At 42.4% G+C, this 21,712-nt stretch overlaps 1 protein-coding gene across 1 annotated transcript; it reads left to right on the top strand.

Annotated features, from left to right (window-relative positions):
* The first annotated feature begins 179 nt into the window (after positions 1 to 179).
* Positions 180 to 18,014, top strand: LOC133968854 (FYVE and coiled-coil domain-containing protein 1-like). Its single transcript, XM_062405076.1, has 17 exons — positions 180 to 368; positions 971 to 1,077; positions 1,353 to 1,478; positions 4,088 to 4,194; positions 4,854 to 4,997; positions 6,064 to 6,160; positions 6,832 to 9,255; positions 9,734 to 9,826; positions 10,191 to 10,309; positions 10,459 to 10,626; positions 10,782 to 10,922; positions 12,307 to 12,515; positions 12,674 to 12,809; positions 13,290 to 13,394; positions 14,364 to 14,574; positions 15,261 to 15,370; positions 15,485 to 18,014. Exons 1-17 carry the CDS (start codon positions 314 to 316, stop codon positions 15,558 to 15,560), a joined length of 4,428 nt encoding a protein of 1,475 aa, XP_062261060.1. The 5' UTR covers positions 180 to 313; the 3' UTR covers positions 15,561 to 18,014.
* The last annotated feature ends 3,698 nt before the right edge of the window (positions 18,015 to 21,712 follow it).

Below are 21,712 nucleotides of genomic sequence, written 5' to 3'. Positions count from 1 at the left end.
CACACTAACAGGACACATCACCCTTGTGTGTCGCTCACTAGTCTCTTGTTTAAGTTAGATCAGTAGTATTTGAAATGTTTACCTCCCTGTTGTTGCAGCTCTGTTTCACTTTTACACTCACATGCTGTCAGGTATCATTGTTTCAGCTTCTTTTTTTGTAATTAATGTTCTTGACCTTTCAGGGACAATGTTTACATCATGAGATCATTTCAGAAACGTGCACAAATTAAATTCAAATGTCTCTTGTTTTAATCCCACGTGCAGATTCCCTGACATCCACCCCCCCCCCCCCCCTCCCCAAACCCACCCAACAATGGCCTCATCGGTGGGAGATAATCAACTGCAGAGGATAATCAGAGATCTGGATGGTAATTAAGCCGTCCACACATAGCCCCGAACATAAACAACATATGTGTGTTACGGCACGCGGTGTTGCTGCATGTGTGCCACGCGACATGGGCCGGCAATTAAAAATAGAAAAAAGAGGGGAGATATCAAGGCAAAACACAGGACAGAAGGAAAACAGCATTTTAATCCCGGGAATAATTATTCACTGCAACATCTGGATCGGCCATAGATCTCTGTCAGGAGGTGTTTTGCATGAATAATAGAAATGTTGCAAGAAGGATTTTTTTGTGGGAGTTAGGGCTGGGCAAGAAAGCAATATCAATAATTATCACAATATATTTCTCATCATTAGCAATGGTACACTGTTTACCAAGTGTTTGTCATTCTCTGTTCATATAGAAGAATTTAAAACATCAACCTTTACTCGGGAGTAAAAAGCAGTCCTTAAACCTACGAGGAATAATAATGTGACAATTATCCACTGATAGGAACATTTTGCTAGTGAGAGTAAAATAAGATGTTTGGAAGCAATGTTTGGGCCTTCTGTGTGTACACAACAATATGAGATTGTATTAGTGTGTCTGTGTGTGTGTGTTAATAACATTATGAGTGTTTTCTTTAGATGCTGTGTTGGAGTTGAGTAAAGAACACAGGGAGTGTGGTGAACCCATCACTGATGACAGCTCCAACCTGCACAAGTTCTTCTATAAACTTGAATACCTGCTACAGGTAGGGTTACCCCCCCCCCCCCCCCCCCCCACACACACACCACCACCACCTACTGTATTGATTGACCTTTTAATCCCTAGAAAAGTGGCCATCTTAAGTTTTCAGAAGTGATGGTATTGTCTTCATATTGCATCTTTGATCCAATCTTTGTTTTCCTCGAATGCTCTTATTTAAGAGGCTGGAACCAATCAATGTTTGATTTCTTTTCTGATAATTGACTAATAACACGATTCACATTGAGGACTTTGCATTAATAATACAGTTTTTGATCTTAGTTCGACCAGAAAGAGAAGACAACGTTTCTCGGCCAGAGGAAAGACTACTGGGATTACTTCTGCGACTGCCTGATTAAGATCAAGGGAGCTAATGATGGCATCCGTTTTGTTAAGTCCATCCCTGAGGTAATCTTCCTGTGCAACACACACACACACACACACACACACACACACAAACACACAAACAGTCACACTCTTGTTGTGTTCAGCCATGGCATCCAACACATATACATACACTCAACTGCGCAGTGACAGTGCAGCCATGTTGGGTAATCCTCTGGCCAGTCAGGTCCAGTAAGTCTCTGTGCTGCTAATTCACTGGCTCACACACTCCCGCCCTGTTTCCTCCTCACCTTCTCTCCCGAGGATTCACAGTGGTGAGCTTCTCACTCGACTAACTGCACCTGACGTAGCCCTGGTTTGTACTGTCTTTAGTTTGTTGCTTGTTTCATATTCTGTGGGCCTGGTGTTTACGTTTCTGTGTTTACAAACATTCAAACTGTTAAAAAATGATTTGCAAATGTATTGTTTTTATTAGCTTTGCCTCATGAGAGATTGCTCAGTCTATAGAAAAGTAGCTTTGACAAGTACAGTGTTTAATAAGAACCCTCTTTCCCATTGAGTTGCGTAGATTAGCGGCAGCAGGGCAGTGTACGTGTGGGATGTGATTCCTCTCCTGCAGTGGGCGGGCCAAACGTTTTTAGCTTTCATGGTCACAACAATGGCTAAAAACGTCTCTCCTGCCGGTCGTTCACAGCCTGTCAGAGAGGTAGAAGCCGAGCCGACAGCGAGGGCGAGCACAAGGACTCCACATCTGTAAAAATAGCAAGAAAACGAAAGGTTCTGACAGCAGCATCGACGAAGAGAGTCAACACGTGGAGCCTAGCTTCTCGACAACAGACTTGTTGACCTGTGTAGGGATTTCAAAGAGCGACGTGTTATTGAATGGGATCAAACATAGAACCACCAGTGAAGTCAGTGTTTCTTATATAGTGTTTTTTTTTTTTTTTATGCTCAATATGAATGAGCCAAGATTTATGACCACTAAATGATGGGTAAATTCTTGGTGAATGTTTTAATAACATAACATAATAACATAATTTAAAATGTGGTGCAACTGAGGCTTTTTTTGTTAGTGCAGATCAACACAGAGAAATGTTACCAGGAGAAACACTGATTAGATATTTGGTGTGGAAAGTGAGGGTCAACCAAAAATATGGCAAAATACTCACCTTAAATGGTTTGTGTTGCACAATGTATAATGGTATTTTCTCGCATAAAATGGTGGTTGCTACTTTCCTTTGTCGATTTAGAGTTTTTTCTTCAACAGGAACTGTACAGTTGACGGCCATTTACTTCTTATTTGAAATATATTATTATGATATAATATAATACTAGATTATCACTCAGTAGAGTACTTCCCTGTGCCAAAAACCAACAATCCCATTATTAAACCTCAATTAAATGTGCTATTTGGATCAGACTCAAATAGGACACTCTGCTATCAGTCCCCAAAATATGTCTAATTGTATTCTCTGAGAAATAAAGGAAAGTGTTGAAAACGTTTAGAAAGTCAGTGAAATGAGAGAAAGTGAAAACTAATTTGTGGATCCGCTCCCTGATCCAGATCTGCTCCATAATGACTATCGTGGTAACTTCACTGATCCATTCCACATCCTTCCACCAAGTTTGTGTAGCTCTGCTAAATATAATATAATGTAATATAATATTTTTACTCTTCTTGTGTCTTGTTGGTTAGTCACAGACATAAGGGAGCCTCCAGCTGGTGTCCTTATGGTAGATCTGTGAGTCTGTTGTCTTACCTAAAGCCCCCATCTGTCAACGTATTCCAGAGTCTGGGCTGGAGAGTGTCTGCGCTGCGATGACCCTTTCACGTCTAAACTGATTTTGAACAAAATACACTTTCTCCAGGGTTATTTAACAAAGAAAGCTCACATGTCTGTGTGGAGCTGTACAACATTCACACCAGGAGGAAACCAGCAACCGTAATTCAAGATTCTCCACACCATTGTCAAAATTTGAGGACGATACAGCAAAGACAAACCTTTTATTCTTTTATTCCATCCTCTGTCAAGTATTACTATTAAAGCCTCACATATGTAATGTATTTATTGCATTTCTTGTTTTAATATCATGTATTCAAGCCCGCTGAATATAATGTTTTATGCCTGTGTGTATGATCTGTCTTTGTCTTGTGCCTTTGGTCTTTTCCCAGTTTTGTTGCACTGTGTGCTTTGTCCAGTTTCCATCTAAGTGCACAAAAAAGATTTAGATACAATTACTTGATTAATCAATTAGTTGTTTTTCAGATATATTAACAACTATTTTGTTTTGATTTGAGTAATATTTCAAGCAAAAACGAATCATAGTTAGCTTTCATCCTCTCGAATGTGAAGACTTTCTGCTTTTCTTTTGTTTTATGTCAACATAAGCTCAAACTTTTGGGTTTTCCGTTGTCCGAAGAATATTTGAAGTTAACATTTTAGTTACCCTAACCCTAAATAGGTAACTGATATAGAAAGAAATGGACTGATGAAGTGTTATTGAAATGTATATTCCATCCTCATTTAAAGACATGAAACTGAAAATGTGGTTGCATTCCCTCGGGAAATATTCAGGTAGGGGAACCCCCTTTTTCACTGTATGAGCCTGTAGAGTATAAATCTCTATAAAAGGTTAAGTACACTAATTTGTATATTTTTCTGCGTCCTCAGTTGAAGACGTCGCTGGGGAAAGGACGGGCCTTCATCCGCTACTCGCTCGTTCACCAGCGTCTTGCCGACACGCTGCAGCAGTGTCTTATAAACCAGAAAGTCACCAGGTCAGAGGAGACAGATCTACGCACACACATCTCTGTTTTTTTTAACCACACGTGGGCGCTCATGAAATTAGCTCGATGCTTTGTGTTTTTTACAACACGGAAGATGGTTTGGTGGCATTGTTTTTCAAGAAGTGTGACTGTCCCTTTCGGGTTAAAGAACCTGCCACACCTCTCACTTCCTCTCTTGCAATATGCCCTTTATTTGACAAATATTTGACCAGATATCATTTTACCATTGAAAACAAATTCATTTCAGCAAGCTTGTAAGTTACTCATGATAATGTGTCTGTTTGTGTGTCAGCTTTGGTCTGGTAAGGCAACACTTGTTGCACAGTTTAATCATTTACACACAATCTATAGAAACCATCTAATTAACTTATATGGATTAATTTGACATTTTTGCGATTTTGATTTTGACTTAATGTCGTGCAGAAGGTTCGATGAGAAACTTATCTACACTCTTATGTCTGTACTTGTAAATATGAAGTTACAGCCAATGTTTGGTTAGCTTAGCTTTGTTTAGCTAAACAACATGTTTGCATGACATGAAGTCTAAATTGTATAAATCTCTTTGCTACACATTGTTTTGCCTCTATTAAAACATGTGTGTGCTTACGCATTATACTATTATGGTTTATTGTTTGTTTCTTCTAATGCAGTGACTGGTATTATGCCCGGAGTCCATTCCTTAAGTGTCACCTCACCTCTGACATAATCAACCATCTTTATGAGCTCAACCAGATCCAATTTGACGTGGCGGCCAGAGGTTATGACCTCGATGCGGATTGGCCATCCTTTGCAAGGTAACAATAACCTGCACTCACGACTGTTTGCACTTTGACAATGAGCAGCTTCCGTTTGTTATTTCTACAGGAAACACAGGTGTATTTCTCTATGATGCAGTCATTCTTTTTGCTGTGTGGTGACAAAGACACTTGTAAGGTTATAGATCCTCCTGGGGTCGGAAGTTATGAGCAAATTGATCAGAGAAAGAACTAAATTGGTACACTTTGTAATAACACACCAATTCAGTGCATTTAATGTAAGATTACGCCGCTGTGGGTATTTCGGAACGTGAAGAAACACTTAATTATCTGATCATTCTGCACCTTCACAGCCCTTTTTTTTCCCACCTGAGGGTGTGTTAATGTGCGTCTAAGAGGATGTGGGTGCCGACAGTGTGTGAACATTAATGGCCGTTGTTCGTGTCAACACCTTTGCCAAAACTTTTCACTTCCTTGTCATCAATTTTCAGTCGCTCCACAGGCGATGGCCACAGTTTTCTGAAGGGTAATTGCAGTAGTTGTTTCATGGAATCACATCACAGGGCCTATCATATAATTCTGTTGTATAATGCAGTGCGATGACGCCTACAATCACATAAGCTGCGGCATGAAGAGTTACCTACAAATGGTTGAGGTGACGTGAATGGAGCATTACCTCCGTCTGACTGATATTCATATTGAGTAGTATACAGCAGTGGGGTTATACGGGAAGATAACATCTGTTCTCTAACATTAATCTTGACAAAGCTCATGATGTTTATTTTGTGTTGACTTTGTGAGGCATGTGTTGATTCAATTATATGTTCCTTATTGAGGTCATAGTGGAGGGTGCGGTATTAAAACATCCGTGAATATAATGCATGAACATCCCTACCTTTTATTAACAGTTCAATTTGAGTGCATTAGATTGTACAGAATACTGTAGGTTCTATGAGATAGATCAATATCTGTGTTTGAAAGGGATCTTCTTTAATGGTTTTAAGTTATCAGGTTCACTAAGTTATTAAGATATATTTTAATTAACACACATTTGATTTAACAGGTGTTGAATGATCTTGATGTTTGTTTTTTCATTGTGTTAAAGGCGAACACTGAGCACAGCCTCAACAGCTTTCCTGTGGAAGCCGCCGAGTCGCTGCTCCAGCATCAACAGTTTGGTTAGCAGCTATTCACACTCACAGGTACTTGCACATACCAACAACATACCGAAATATAGCTGCATCTGAAAGTCGGAGTAATAACTGGTTTGGACTTTAAATAATTAAATATGACCATTGCGGCAAACACACAATGAAATGAATCTCCTCTATTGCCCTTGCATTCGTAATGTGTCCCTTTTTATTTCATGAATTGTGAAATGTGTTTGAGCAGCAGGCTTCTTGTGAATCACGGAGAACTTTGTGAACTCATTAGACCATAATTGACTCATTATGGCTTGTAAGGCAGGTGAAGATTTGTCATTAGGAATGTTCAGCTGATGACATTTGCAGAGCTGATAAATTCTCCCTCAACAGCCATGGGTTCCTCAAAGCAACCGACTGAGGAGCTGCCCTAAATTTCATTAAGAAATGTCAGATGCAGGGAACCGGGGAAGGCAAAACTAAATTTGGGCTGAAAAGTAAAACATCCACATTACAGCAAAGGGTCTTCTACAAGCAGTACAATGATCCAAAGCAGACCTTATGAGAAAACTCCTGACTCTTAGCTGGCTACAAAAATGTTTTCAACCTGTGTGATCTGCAGAAGATCCTGAAAATACAGCTTATTTAACAGATTTTTTGCTGCGGGGATTGTATTTACATATTTTCACGTCCTGTCTGACCACAGTTCTCTTGTTCCATCCACTCACCAGGCGCAGGAGTTTCTTCCAATCCCAGACTTCAGTCACAGTCTCCTTGGGGAACTGGGGGAACTGGGGGAACCCTCTCCTTGCAGTATCGCAGAGAATCTGCGCATTGAGCTCGACCAGTCCGAGCTCAGACAGCAGGAGCTTCTGGTGCAGGTTCAGGAGTTAAGCAACGAAGCTGCAGAGCTGAAAGGTGTGGTTAAAGACCTGCAAGGAGAGCTGGCTGCTCAGAAGTCGTCTGGACACTGTGCAGCAGCTGAAGCCGGTGATGGGGAGAAAACAAATCACCTTCACACTCTTAGGGAAGCAATAAAAAGTGATATTCAAGACAGAATCACATCTGCAGAGAACAGAAATATGGAGCTTCTCTCTAAGTTGGACGAAGCACTGAAAGAAAAAGGCCAACAAACAGCAAGCTACTGTGACTCCGCCTGGAAAATTCAGGATCTTCTGGATAAACTTAAGATGGCAGAGGAGGAGAGACTGGTAGCAAAGAGAGAGTCTGAAGACCGGGCCAGAATCTCTGAGCGTCTAGCACAGGAACTCAAACTCAGGGAGCAAGAGTTGAGAGACGGTGAGGAGAAGCTAGCTGAAGTGAAAGCCGGGGCCCATGACGAACAGGAGGAGGCGCTGAGACGGCTGGAGGAGCTCCATGGGGTCGTCGGTCGAATTCAAGGGGCGCTGAGTTTGAAAGAGAAGGAGACGGGGAACCTGAGAGCCCAGCTTCAGGGTCTACAAGCATCCCTGGAGTGCAGGGAGCGGCAAGCAGAGGACCTGAAGAAAAGGCTGTGGGAGGAGAGGGTGGAGGTAGAGCAGATATGTAGCAGGGGTGGCGGCCAGAATGAGGAGCTCGAGAGCCTAATGCCGGATTTAAGAAAAGCCCTAAAAAACAGAGAGAAAGAGCTTGCTGTTAGTTCAGAGAGAATAAAACACTTAGAGGAGCAGGTGGAGAAGTTAAACATTGAAAAAGAAAGTCTGAGCTCTAGACTCACTGATGATGAAGTCACTGCCTGGGATCAAGCCGAGAATGTTGAGGACTTCAGAACACAGTGCAGCAACCTCATGGAAAGAAACACAAGGCTCCTGCAAACAGTGAAGAAGAGTGAGGATAATGTCACAGAGCTAACAGAAAGCAAGGCCGCCTTGTTAGATCAACTCGCCACTTTGAGGGCATCGGAGAAGCACTTAAAAAGTAGAGTAGAGGCTACAAATGTGTGTGTGGAGGCCCGGGAGAAGAAGCTCCTAGATGAAAACCTGCATTTGGAAGAGATTGTACAAAATGCACAAGTCCAGAAGGAGGTGTCAGACGCTCAGCTGAAGAAGCTTGAGGAGGAGAACAGAGACCTTCTCGAGGTTCAATCCTTGTTGAGGAAGCGGTTGGCGAGAACACAACAGGAGTTGGACACTCTCGCCACCGAAGTTGCAAAGTTGGACAAGAACCTCACAGTATCGCAAAGAAGCCAAGCGGAGTTACTTGAAAAACTAGAGGAGACCGAGGCAAAGTTCAGAGACAAGACTGTTAAATGTGGACTTCTTCAGGCTCGAGCAGTGGAACTGGAGAGCAGGAGCGGAGAGCTGCACGATGAAAAGGGAGCTGCGGAGAGTAATGAGAAGATGCAGAAGCTTGATAATCAGCATCCGAGTTCCTCCATGGAAACCAAAGAGGGTTCATTCAGGCTGGTGATAGCTGAGGCTCAACTGGAGCTCAACCTAAGGGAGGTGCACCGGCTCCGGGAGGAGGTGGTGGAGCTCAGGGCTCAGCTGCTGGCCGGAACTGAGGAGAGGGTGAAAGTTCAGGCCCTCCAGGAGGTGACGGAGTCCTCCAGGGAAGACCTCCGTGCTTTAGCAGAGCAACTCAAGGCCCAGGTGGAAGAGCTGAACCGCAAGCACGTGGACGAGATTCTCCAATCCAGAGAGCGAGAAGAATCTCTCGTCCGTGAGCGGGACGGTGAGGCCCAGGCTCGAGCAGGTCTGGCTGCAGAAGTGACCGCCTGCAGAGAGGAGCTGAACAAACTGAAGAAGCGCTACGAATCCTTGTGTTTGGAGAACAGTGATTCCAGGGAGGCGCTGCATAGAGCCAACACAGAAACAGCTGAGCTCGGCGTGCATGTTTGTATGCTCACCGCTGACAATGAGGAGGCCCGCCTGCGCTTTGAGGGCCTGTCGACGAGGCTGCAGGAGCTGGAGGACGAGGCGTCTCAGGAAGCTGAGAGGCGAAAGAGCTGCATGGAGGAGTTACGGCAAGAGAACGAGCAACTCCTCAAACAGCTCCATAATGAGGACGGCCTGTTGGCAACCAAGCAGAAGCTGCAGAAGCTCAGCGACGCCCAGCAGGAGGCCGAATCTCTGCAGGACACGAACCAGGAGCAGATCCAGGCACTCCGCTTCCAGCTCAGCAGCCAGACCATGAGCCACGACAGCCGGCTCCAGGTCAGATACAAACAAGTTAACTGTGTCCACTGTATGAATGTTGTATTCTTCATTGTATTCAAATGCTTTTAAGTTACCCTGTTAGAGAGTTGGAGGATGAGAGAAACCAGCTTTTTGAGTTTTGAATTTTTGGCCATGTATACAGGAAATTCGTTGTTTTTTTTGCAAAAGATTCTAAATGTGAACATGCATCATCTCTGGGTGAGGGAATACATTTTGGTTCTGGAAACAAAAAGTCTGTGTGGAGAACAAAAGAGATTGGACACATTGACCAAGATGCTTTAGTTCTCAGCTTTTCAATTTATCTTACAACCTAAGCAGTGCACAGGGAACAGAACAGTCTGCACATCCACTGTCTGCTCCAGAAGCCCCAAAAATATTGTCCGCTGCCCACGGGGGCTACTATGTCATCAAATGAGAGCTGATGAGCTTTCGAGATGGTCTGTCTTAATAATCTTTGATTCATATTCTCACTCAGAGTGTCAAGCAAGAGCTACAGGAAGTGAAATTACATCTGACGACGGAGCAGGAGAAGGTGGTCGATCTGGAGAACAAACTCAAAGGGCTATTGGTGAGAGGATAACCTGCTTCTGACAAAGTTTAGTTCCGTGGTCAAATGAAACACAGGCAGCAAGTCAGAAGCAGAGTTGATGTTTTACTGCACAAATCTTCAGTGGTTGAGGACGTGGAAATGAAACCTTGTTAAACGTGGTCTATGCTGCAGACAACACTGGGACAGAAAGTCTCTAACAGAGTGCAGATACATTTATCTTTATGTAAACATGTGCGTGTGTCTCAGATTGATGGATGAAAATGCTAATCTGCGGATGAAACATTGTTTTTTTTTTGCAACTGAAGTAATCAAAATGTTATGGTCACAAGCATAATTCACAAAGAAGCAGAAATAATGCCTCGCTTTGCTGTGCTGATCGCAGGCGGAGAATCAGAGATATTGCCAACAGATTGAGGAGAAAAACATCCAGATGGCCGAGTCTGAAAATCTCATGCAGCAGAAAGAAGACGAGATAATCCATCTGAAAGGGAATTTATCAAGGTGAGATACTGTATTCATAATCACACATTCTGGACCAAATTAAAGCTCTGTGAAATTAAATGTTTCCAATCCCGGGTGGTTTGCTTTTTTATTTAGTTTTGCCTTTTTCGAGGAAATCAGCATTTTTTTTTTTTCTCGCACGCACGCAGGTCTGAGTCTGGTCTCGAAGCCGCTCAGCGGACATGTCAGGAGATGAGTGAAAATCTACGGAGAGTCACGAAGGACAAACAGAGCTTTGATCTGAAGACAGCTGCTGAACTCGATGACCTCTACCGCACCAAACTCAATCTGGAGGAAAGACTCATAGAACTCATCAGGTATAATCAGACTTAAAATATCGAATTTAGTCTCTCTGATCTACTTTTGCCTAGGATTTGTTATTTCTCTGATCCATTAAAATGGCTTCCACCAGAAACCAAGCTTGTATAATCTACATTAAGAGTTTAATTGTGGTGGATTTTGCTCTTTGCAGGGAGAAGGATGCACTTTGGCAGAAATCCGACGCCTTGGAGTTTGAGCAGAAGCTGCGGGATGAGGAGACGGAGAGGGATGTGAACCACTGTCTGGGCTGTCACAGTCAGTTCAGCTGGTGGCTGCGCAAGTACAACTGCAGGTCAGATGCTCCTCTGTGTAATAAACACATACACATGTCATTATGGCAACCAATTACAGTACCATCAGTGCTACTGGCTTTTTAACTAGTAGTGTAATGACGGTTGATAGCTTTTTTTTGGCCTGTGGTAATGCTGGTTGCAGCTTTTATTCTGAAATGGCAAAAGTGACCTGCAGTAATAGAGCCTCCGCAAATAATGACCGGCTTTGGAGCTGTGGAAAACCCTGAAGCCTCTGCTGCTGCAGAGCTGTTCATCTGTTTATTCAAAGTTTTGTGAAGCTCCGCTCAGAACGCAGCATCAGGAACTGGAGACTTCCAGCCGCTCCTGCCACAGAGCTCTGGTCACATGTTTATTCAAAGCCCTTTCAGTATATAAATACATCGCTTGTCCAACTCGCACAAAGTTCAACACTGCACTTCTTTGACACCTTAATACACATTCTACCATGTGAAACAACACTCAGTATTTGATCTAAAAGACTGTCTCCTATCCGCATTCTACCCATATGTCATAAGTATGGTTTTGTGCATCGTTGCCCCGTAAACAAGATTTTTTTCCTTGTCCTCGCTTGCGTAAAAATACACAACAGGAACTGAGTCTGAGACATCTAGTGGCATTTTGTTTCTGTATTTCACTTCTCATTTTGACTTATCAACACTGCCATTATTGGGAAGTCAAACATCCCCAACAGGCGACTCCGTGGTATCCATCAAAGCTCCACATTCAGGAACCGTGATGTCTCCTGCACCTCAACTGTATTAGTCAACATGGGATGGCTTTCAACAGTTCTCGTATTACGTAGAACTCATACCTCTACCCATCAATCCCCTTGTGAAACCACATTTAAAGTCGCTACATTCGCTTTATCAGGGGATCTACGCCACCCTCATAAATATTAGTCCCCCAAACGTATCTGATTTGTTTTATCTTCATGAATATTTTCTGAGAAATGGAAAAATATTTGAAAAACCCATCTAACAATGTTTAATAAAGTATCAACACATTGCTATTTATTATTTACCCGGCTGTCTGAAAGCAACAAGGAAATCACACACTGCTCGAGAAGATTAGCTGTGGATTCAAAGGTGTTTAGCAAATTTAACATTTAACAATAACATGTAGAACATCACATTAGCAACTATTTTAACCAGAACTACCCCTCAATCAAACATTAGATTTATTATATCCTGTTTTCACTGGTTTTCCTGCCTGAATTTCTTTTTTCATTCGTCTTACACAATCAGAGCTGACTCTACTCACAGCGAGAGAGAGACTTGTTGGTTCACACTTATTAATCCTCGACACTATAATGCATTAAAAAAATAATGAGCCTTTCTACTCGCTCCCTTCATCTCCATCACGTTGTATCTGCTGTTTTTCTAGACTGTGTGGGCGTCCCTTCTGCTACTACTGCTGCAGCAACACGGTGAGCACCCAACAGGGCGGCACCAGAGAACGCTGCTGCACGGACTGTTACAACCAGCACAGTGCAGTGGTGGAGCGCCACCCACAGGAGGAAGTGATGCACAGCACACCGGGGACTCCTTTCAGCCGCTTGCTGCAGGCGGGGAGAGCTGTGACTGCTGGGCCAGGTGAGAGAACACACAGAAAAAACAAACACACACACACACCTCTCTGTTAAATAATAAGGTATTGGCACGCTCGATTTAAAACTCACACATGTGTTGATGATGGGATCCACGGCACAGTGAGAGTGCGATGAAACAAAAAGATAATGTTTGTTTTCCAGGACCGGATGAAAATGAGAAACAGGATGATGGTGTTTTTGACATCATCACAGACGAAGAAGTGAGCGTCGTCAGTGACTCCCTGTCGTTTGCCACCGCTTGCTCTTCTGAGCACGGACAGCAGGGGGCAGCACAGCTGTAAGTATCCTGCATGAAGCCACTAACGGGCACATGGAGTTTACACACAACACCTTCTCCTTAGTGTGTCTCAGCTGATTCTTGAATATTCTTAGCAACAAAACCAGAAATATTTGCAGCAGTGAAGAAGAAATTCTGCAGAACGTATCTTTAAAAATGTATTTTGATTAATGTTACTCCTCATTAAAAAATATATTTTCAGCTTATAGGTTTTGATATTGTCTATATCAAAGACTTACTACTCTAACACACATCATGCACTTTGGCATTCCCTGCTCAAGTGTACTTTACAAATATGTTTATTTTATAACAGATTTTCAGACCTTTTAAAATAGGTTTTCTACCCCATTTGTTTTTATTTTCTTACAGTAGATGTATTAAGGATTACTGTGACACTCATCAGAGTATATATTAATGTGGAAGTGAAACCAATTCCCCACAAACATCTTCAAATGTCAAGTGCGTGTCTGTTGTTTCCAGAAGCAGCAGTGCCAGTGCAGGAGACGTCACATCAGAGGACACTGAGGACCTCGGGGCTTCGGTGCAGGATGCAGAGATCTGCCTGCTGAAGTCTGGAGAACTCACGTGAGTTCATCACATGCAGTGAAAGTTACACTGAATGCAGCAGTTTGGAGTTAAGCTATGGATGCAGTCACAAGCTACAGATAAACTCTCAGAGGAAGTTTCCTAATAATAGCCATTCCTGGGGAAAACTTAAAGCCAAGAGCAAAGAAACAGGAAGTGAAATATGAAACTAATCTACAAGCTGCATGAGAAGCTTCCCTAAATGATACGTGGGTCATTTGTGTGACCTCTGTTCTTATATAGACTTGTAATTATCCTGGTGTCTCTTGTAGCAGCTGTAAAGTATGGATGTTGAGCTCATTTTTGCGCACTGGGATTTTAGAAAGATCAGTCCTTTTCCGTTCTTGTCTAGCATTAGTCTTTTTTCTAACTTGTGCTAGTTTCATTGCATTTTCATCAGTTAAACTAATTTCATTTCAGGATAATTCACTAAAGATACAACATCTCATCCTCAGACAGAAACGTAGTAAAATAAAACAGGATATAATTCATAAATAATTGTAATAATAATAAAACAACCCCAGTGGCATAAAGAAATAAACATAGCATAAGATTAACTATAACAAACACAAAAGGGCTCTTCAATAGACCTTAATCACACACCCACTACATCCCCAGTGTCATTTGCACAAAACTAGATATGATATAAACAGACAAACAAAGCAACATTCTGTCAAAATAACAAATGTACTCACAGACTAAATAAATCACTTTGACAAGTACATTTGAGATAAACAAATAAATCTTAAATCCCTGATAGGAACAATAAACAGATTAATTTATTTGTTTCTGCTTCCATATTAGTTAATGAAATATTGTTGGATTGTTGTTTGGAAGCAAGCAATATGATCAACCGGATTTCCTGGAAGCTGTGACAGCATCATTTGTTGAGATAGTAGTGAAATGAAAGCTCTTCAACTTTATAAACTTCTCTTCTTGTGTCCTGGTATTCTTTCCCCTGCGCTTCAGACTCTCCGTCCACTTCTCGATCGATGACATCTCCGGGTTTGGGGACAGCTCCCAAGAGCTCTTCATCAAATCCAGCTGTTACAGCACCATCCCCATCACCATGAGCAGCCCTGGTCCCACTGTGTCCTGGACCTTCACCTCTGAGCCCAAGAGCATCTCCTTCAGTGTGGTGTACAGGGAGAGCGCCGAGACGCCGCTGGAGCAGGCCAAGGTGAGACTGGTTCAATTCTGGATGGCAACGAATCCCTTCTCGAATCATTTGCATATCTATAACGTTACAGATTACAGGTTACTTGGTGACCTTCTTAAGGAAACTGATTGACTGAGCATGCTAGTTAATACAAACTATATGACAATGCTAGGGGTCATCTGAAGTCCTGAAACTCCAGGGATTGCAGTTTAGCACTTGAGGAGCCAGATGTTTCCTGCAGGAGTTGGTAGAGACCAGAAACGAGGCCAAAAGAGTGTGAATGGTCACAAACAGGATGCCAAGGGATTCTTATTTTGCAGCACATGCAAATAAGCACTTTGGATAATTGCAGTAATGTCAGACTTAAGTCAATAATACTATTCATAAATGCTGCATTTGTGGAAGTAGGGATTTGAGCGTCTTTAATATTCATCTGCCCTCCAGCTTGAGATGGACGAGTTGTCTGCCTCAGCATACAGCTGGTGTTACACTGTAATCTGTCCCCCTGTCAAATTCTGTGACATATAGTGAAACAACGACGGCAGCTTCAGGTAATGTTTTCTGCATCATGCATGTAGGATTCCCACGGATTCAAACGCGGGAGGCAGATTTGATAAATCTGTCGTCTTCCATCCCCACATCCTCCTTTCATCCGCTCACCTTTTCAGATTTGTCCTTAACGTGTCGAATCCGATTTCTCTGTGCAGGTTTTGATCCCGCTGACTCGCTGTAACTCCCACAAAGAGACGATCCAGGGGGAACTGAAAGTCAGGAACCCCGGAGAATACACACTCATCTTTGATAACTCCTTCTCCAGGTGAGTCGACCTGTCCTGTCATTCAGTTCTTTTTCACTCGCAAAAGAAAAACTAGACCAGGAGGAGCAACATCAAACGTAAAGCAAACATTTCTGTCTTTTTACCTTGAATCAGGTTCATCTCAAAGAAAGTGCTGTATCACCTGAGTCTGGACAGGCCGGTGGTCTACGACGGCACTGACCTTCTCTGAGCGGCACAGGAGGCGCCGTGAGCAGCTGTGAGACTCTCCAAACGTTCACCCTGGGTCAGCCTCACGGGAAGGTTCTGGCTTCCTTTCTTTTTTTTAAACGTCTCTCTCAGTGTTCGGCTTGTGATGATTTCTGATCAAAAGAAAGCTGAACGAAGGCAAAAATCTGTGGAGTAAAACAATGTTGTTCTAGTGAGTGTGAGCTTGCACTGCCTTTTATAAAAGCTGGTTTAAATGTAGCATTAAAGACCCTAAAAGTCACTGAAGAAATAAAGGTTTGTGGCATATTTGAGTTTGAAGAACGTAACTTATGTGGCAGGTTTGTGAGATTGAAGTCATGTGGCAACTTTATGACAAAGTAAAGCTGCAGTTTGCGTCATCCTGAGGTCGACTTGTTTGATTAAATATGTTTTCTTCCCTTTATTTGCCTCTCGTGAAGCCTAGTGTTGAATAGTAAAATATACTGTCACCACAGGATTAATGTGCACAGTGAGAAATGTTATACCAGAAGTGGGTGAAATGGTTAAAGTCCTCTATTAAGGTATTTTTAATGTTATGTTTGTATATCAGCATTTAGTCTTATTTAACACTTTTATCGAAAGTCAATAGAGAAACTCTTTATAGATAAGAAGAAGCAGAGAAGAATCTACTTATACTTTATCATAGTTATGCTGAAATATAATATACAGTCTCAGTACTGATTAAAGTCAGAGATGCTGAGTTAGGAACCACAGTATAAACATGTAATATTCATGAGACATGACGGCAAACAGAGTTGATTTGTGTGTGTGTGTTTGCATGCAGGTGTGTGTGTTTGTGTGCAGGTGTGTTGTGGATAGTAAAGTTGAGTTTCAGGTTTACTGTGTTGTCAATAGAGCCTGACTGATACGGATTCGATGAGCCCCATATTAGCAAATACAAAATTTCAGATGGCGATAGATTATAAAAACACAGATACAACCAAATATGGGAACTTAAATTAGAAACTTAATTTTTAATCCAAAATATCAACAAAGATGTACATCTCTTCTGAATTATTTATTCTGTAAAGTAAAAGTTTTCACATGTCCTGAAAAAGGCTCATATCAGACGATCTTTATTGGCTAATAGATAAATTTGTCCGGCTCTAGTTGACAACGTGAGATTAAATCCCAAGATTCTGTTGAGTAGTTTGTTTTACTTACTGAAATCAATGTAGAAGAAAATTACTAGAACCCTGATTTAACTTTGAGCTCAACCAACATGGTTTTACTTTCTTAAATGTTAACAAATTATTTCAAGTAACTGTTTATTGGAGAAACCCCTCACATTATGCACTGTAGTCTGACTGTTGCCTTTTCAGCTGTGAGTTTTTTGTTGTTTATGCAATGATGATAAAGAATGGGTGGAAGAAGCAGGACTCCTGCAAAAGCTGCAGAACCAGCTTTCAGTTTTAAATTGTCTCAACTACAGAGGCTTTAATTCAGTGCAGGATTTCTGAAGATGCAGGTGAAGAAGGAGAAGAATGTGGTTTCTACAGATGGAAACACTAAGAACCTGCACATGTCCCCAGTCTAACCCGTGAAGGGGTTTAAAAGAGGGAGCACATATCATATCGGACATTTCAGTGCTTTAAATATTTACTGTTTAATATGAATCATCATCAACCTTTCAAATAAATAGATGATGATTTAGTGAAGAGATCGTTTATTAGGATATATAAGTGATACCAGTCAATAATACTTTTATATAGAGAGCTTTTCTAGATGTTTGCTGCTCAGTAGGTGTTTACTGTTGCTGTGTGATGTTCTGGATGCGTTTCGCAGTGTGTCAAACAGAAAACAGTCTTCAAATCACACAAATCCAAAAATCTGCTTTATACTTGAAGTCCCACGTGGACTTTTTCATGTTTTCAATCAGTAATCCTCTTTTGAGTGTCTTAGAACTTGAAATGTTACACTGACTCATTTCCAAAGTGTCTTCCAACATTTTGAAACCATTTTGTAACTTTAATATATATTTTCAGTGTAACTGACACGAGGAGGACATTTTACTTTCTAAGAAAATTCACTTTTTATACATGTCCGGGAAAGAGGAGTGATTCGTTGCCAAATATTCCGGGCGAACATATTTGTCTATTTTCTTGTTCTTGAAAAGGGGAGTTTGTGTTTTGAAGACATTGCGTCACTACAGCCGTATCATGCACTTTTGAAAAGGGCTTCTTTTCTCAGTTTTTCTCGGTCTGCGTCCCAGAAGCCTTTGTGCCAGTCGATGAATGGTTTTCTTTTCCTGTGCATCTAGTGAGTGTGTAGAAGTTTACAGCTGGATTTACCAGAGAGAAGCTCCAACTGACTCTCTGACTTAACCTGTGAGTGATTGTTGTCAATGTTTTATTTGAAATGTCATTTACCCACTAAGCATTTATGATAGAATGGATTCATGACTGTGGACGAATAAATAAGGATTGTGTGATAACTACTTGTGAGTGCCGGTCAGTTTTTGTTAATTAAAAAGGGCTTTTTGAAACTAAGATCCTGCACGACCTGGTGTTTGCATTAAGTTTATACAATATAGTATTTTTCATAGTGTTTTTCCAGTTGGTTGGAACTGCACTCCTTTCCTAAATGCAATCAAGCTGCACCCGAGTTCCCACACTCAGGAATTAGTTCCCTAAATGTTTCAGATTTTTGTCATCAAGGGCCATGAATCATTCCCTGGGAAAACTGTCCTATCTCACAATGTTAAAGAAAGTGATGAAACAAAGTCCTGGGTGTGTCCCCTGAGGGCGGTCCTTCCCTCGACCCTTGCATCATGGGACAATGATGTCCAGCAACAGCACGCACAGTGATTATTATGTGTATCATTTATTTGATCACTTTCCAATGCAAACACATTAAAGCCTGTGTTGTGTTAGGGACACGTTTGACGTCTTTTCAGGATCAAATGAGTCGACAGTGTTTCCAGTGTGTGCGTTTGTGTGGTTGTTCAGACGTGCACACCCACTTGCGTGCATTTGTTTTCCAGAGCGTCCACGAGTGAATGGTTCTCACGAGGTGTCCGTCTTAGAGATAGTGCTTATGTCACAGATGCCATTCTGTTTCTCAAGGTTAATGATCTCATTGTAAATCATGTCACATCCTCCTCCTCCTCCTCGACTCCCCCTTTTCTCTCCCTCTCTCCTGCTTTTCTCTCCCTCTCTCCTGCTTTTCTCTCCCTCCCGCCGACCGCCTTCACTGAATCTGTGATTTGCTCTGTGGCAGTGCACATGTATGAACGTGTGTGTGTGTGTGTGTGTTTGTGAGGCTGCTTGTTTATGTGATTGTGTGTGTGTGTCTACGTGTGCTGAATGCTAATGCAACAAAAAATGCACCCACACATACACAGATGGGGTAATTCATACACATAAGTATGCAGAAGTAACTGCATTCTTGCACACACAGCATAAAATACACATCATCTTCAACATCAGTTCCCACAACATGTGCGCACACACACAGAGACACACACACAGACTCCTATAGCATGATGATCGCGCCTCAACCTTTCTTTCCTCCTCAGTTCAGGATATTGTTGCCCACAAATTCGTGTTACTTCCTTTTCCCTTATACAAGAAAAAAAGGCAAAACACTTTCATTGTCGTTGCCGTGCCGCTTGTCGAAGTCTCCCACACTTTGAACAATGGACACGTAAGACGTTCTGAGACCAGTTCCCTCAGAGGATCGATGAACGTGCAGCGCTGCGTCACACTCGTCTCTTAACGGCCTGAAATGTGGCATGAATCATTTGAAGTGTTCTCGTGTGAAGTGGTGTTCTCTTCGCAGATCTCCTCTTCAGAGCCAATTCCACTTATTATTTATATTGTACATACTTTTGTTGTGAATTTCAATATATATATTTATGATTCATGGTATGGATTTTCCTATTAGTTTTTATATTTTGTTAAATATGCACCAATGAACTAGTCGCCGGCTCAGAGAATGTGAGGACAAGGAAGGGAAACGGGAAGTAAAACTGAACCGTCACCAGGGACTTCTGTGAAATCACAAACTAGAAGTGTTGTACCACCCTCACCCTGAAACGTTGTAGTCAGGGCCACCTCACATACACTCAGAGTCAGTGAGCTTTAAAAAAAACTGCAGAAAGGGACCAAACCTCCTCACGGTAGATTTAAAGTTAATTCTCCGAAAGACCAAATCTCAGGCAGCGCTTTGTCGCCGGTAACCCTCCCAGTGCGAGAGCCCTCATCCTCTATTTAAGCTTTCCCCTCAGACACCTGAACATAATCTGTGCCTGCGTGACACTGCATTATCATAACTGAATAAAGATGGGTCAGAGTGAGCCGCACTGTGTGCAGAGGGCGGAGCGGCTGATATGAACTCACCTCTGTGTCCCTGCTCTGTGAGTTTACCCTCACAGACAGGCTGCTTTGTGAGTCTGTGTACCTCCATCTGTCCTCTCACTGTGTGTGTGTGTGTATGTGTTTTCCTCTCTCAACAACTTCTCTCCGGAGGCTCTGGGGCCCACTGAGTGGTCATGGCGGATCGTGTGGGTCCCCTCTCAGACAGTTTGCTCCTGTCAAACATGGTTTCACCCTGATGGTTACGGCTCCTCTGCACTGGGACCCTCCATCACAAGCTGCCAGCCTGTCAGGGACTCCCCCCCCCCAGCAGCACGACCTCTCCCTTCCACAGGACTCCCCCACCTTTAGCTATTTATTTTTTAACTCCACACTGTCTTGAGTTTTCACCTGATTCTTTGAGGGAGAGAGGGAAATAACATTCATCTGTACATGAGAAGATTGACACCTCTCTCTATATATATCCCCACGTTGTGTACAAAGCTGCAGCCAGCAGGGAGTTAGCTCAGCTTGGCATAAAGGCTGAAAGTAGGTCGTTGGTCTGGATCCGTCCAAAGGTAATAAATGTGATGTTTAATGTTTAAAATTGAAAAACTCCCTATTCATGCAGGGTTATGCTCTGTGCTTAGTTCTTCGACAGAACGTGGAGCTAGATGAAACTATATACAGTCATATATAATATTATATATCACATAGTTTGTTTTATCCAGTGATTCACATTTTAAGGGTTGGCACTTCTCCAACGGGTCACAAGTGAAATCTGGGGGATCTTGAAATGAATAATTTGCTTGGAAAGACGCCAAAAACAAAGCTCTGCTTCATGAGTCTGTTTTCTTTTTTAATATTGGACACTGTCAGGGCGGCAGGGTGGACGAGTGGCACGGTCGCCTCAGCAAGAAGGTTCTCGGTTTGAATCCCTGCTCAATGTGGGATGTTTCCATGTTCACTCCCGTGTCTCTGCATATCTTCCCTGTGATGCGTAGGTTTAAATAACTAATATATTTAAAAGTACATCACATGTTTTTATTTAAAATCTCGCCCTGCAGTGTAAATACAGCTGTCAAATGAATGTAGTATAATGTCTATTCTGTTAAATGTAGAAGAGAAGACGTATAAAGTGCAAAGTATAAAGTATGAGCAAGTCAAGATCTCAGAGTACTTGAGTAAATGTTCTTATTTTCCACCCTGAGCGACTGGTCTGAGTCATGATGATGGCGACCACTTCACTGTGTTTCCTCAGACTGAAGCTGCATCACTGCAGGTTTCTCTGTCTTTCCTTCAGAGCGGCGCGATCAGCTTCTCCTACATTTACATTTTCTACTTCTATATCTTTGTCACAGGCAGCAGATGAAGACACGATGGGTTGTTTTTTTATCCCCTGTCTGGCTCTTTTACGACCCCCCCCCCTGCACCTCCTCAGCCAGCGACGTCAGCCTCTCTACAGCGGGTGTCTTAAGAGCTGCAGATATAGATCCAGCAGCCGGCTGCTCGACACACAGAGCACATCCATGAAGAGCAGCGTGCATGTGTCTTCACGTGCACTATCTCGATGAGCGAGTCCCTGCTGATGTAACGCAGCTCCGCCGTGATTATTTATTTGATTCTCCAGTCGTACATTGATCCACCCACAGATCCACACGGTCCTCACATCACATATAGAAAGGAAGCAGCAGGAGGAGGAGGATGGTGGGTGAGGGGGTGGGTGGGGGGGCATATTTGTTCATTATAGCCTTTTCTTCTATCTGAGGAATGCAGTGAAACGGTCGCTTGATGGCCACTGTTTCCATGGCAACTCTGTTAGAGCAACCTCTGCCCACAA

Source organism: Platichthys flesus, chromosome 14 (assembly GCF_949316205.1).
Source record: "Platichthys flesus chromosome 14, fPlaFle2.1, whole genome shotgun sequence".
NCBI lineage: Eukaryota > Metazoa > Chordata > Actinopteri > Pleuronectiformes > Pleuronectidae > Platichthys > Platichthys flesus.
The sequence above is the reverse complement of the archived record's forward strand: the minus strand, read 5'-3'. Positions and strand labels throughout refer to the sequence as shown.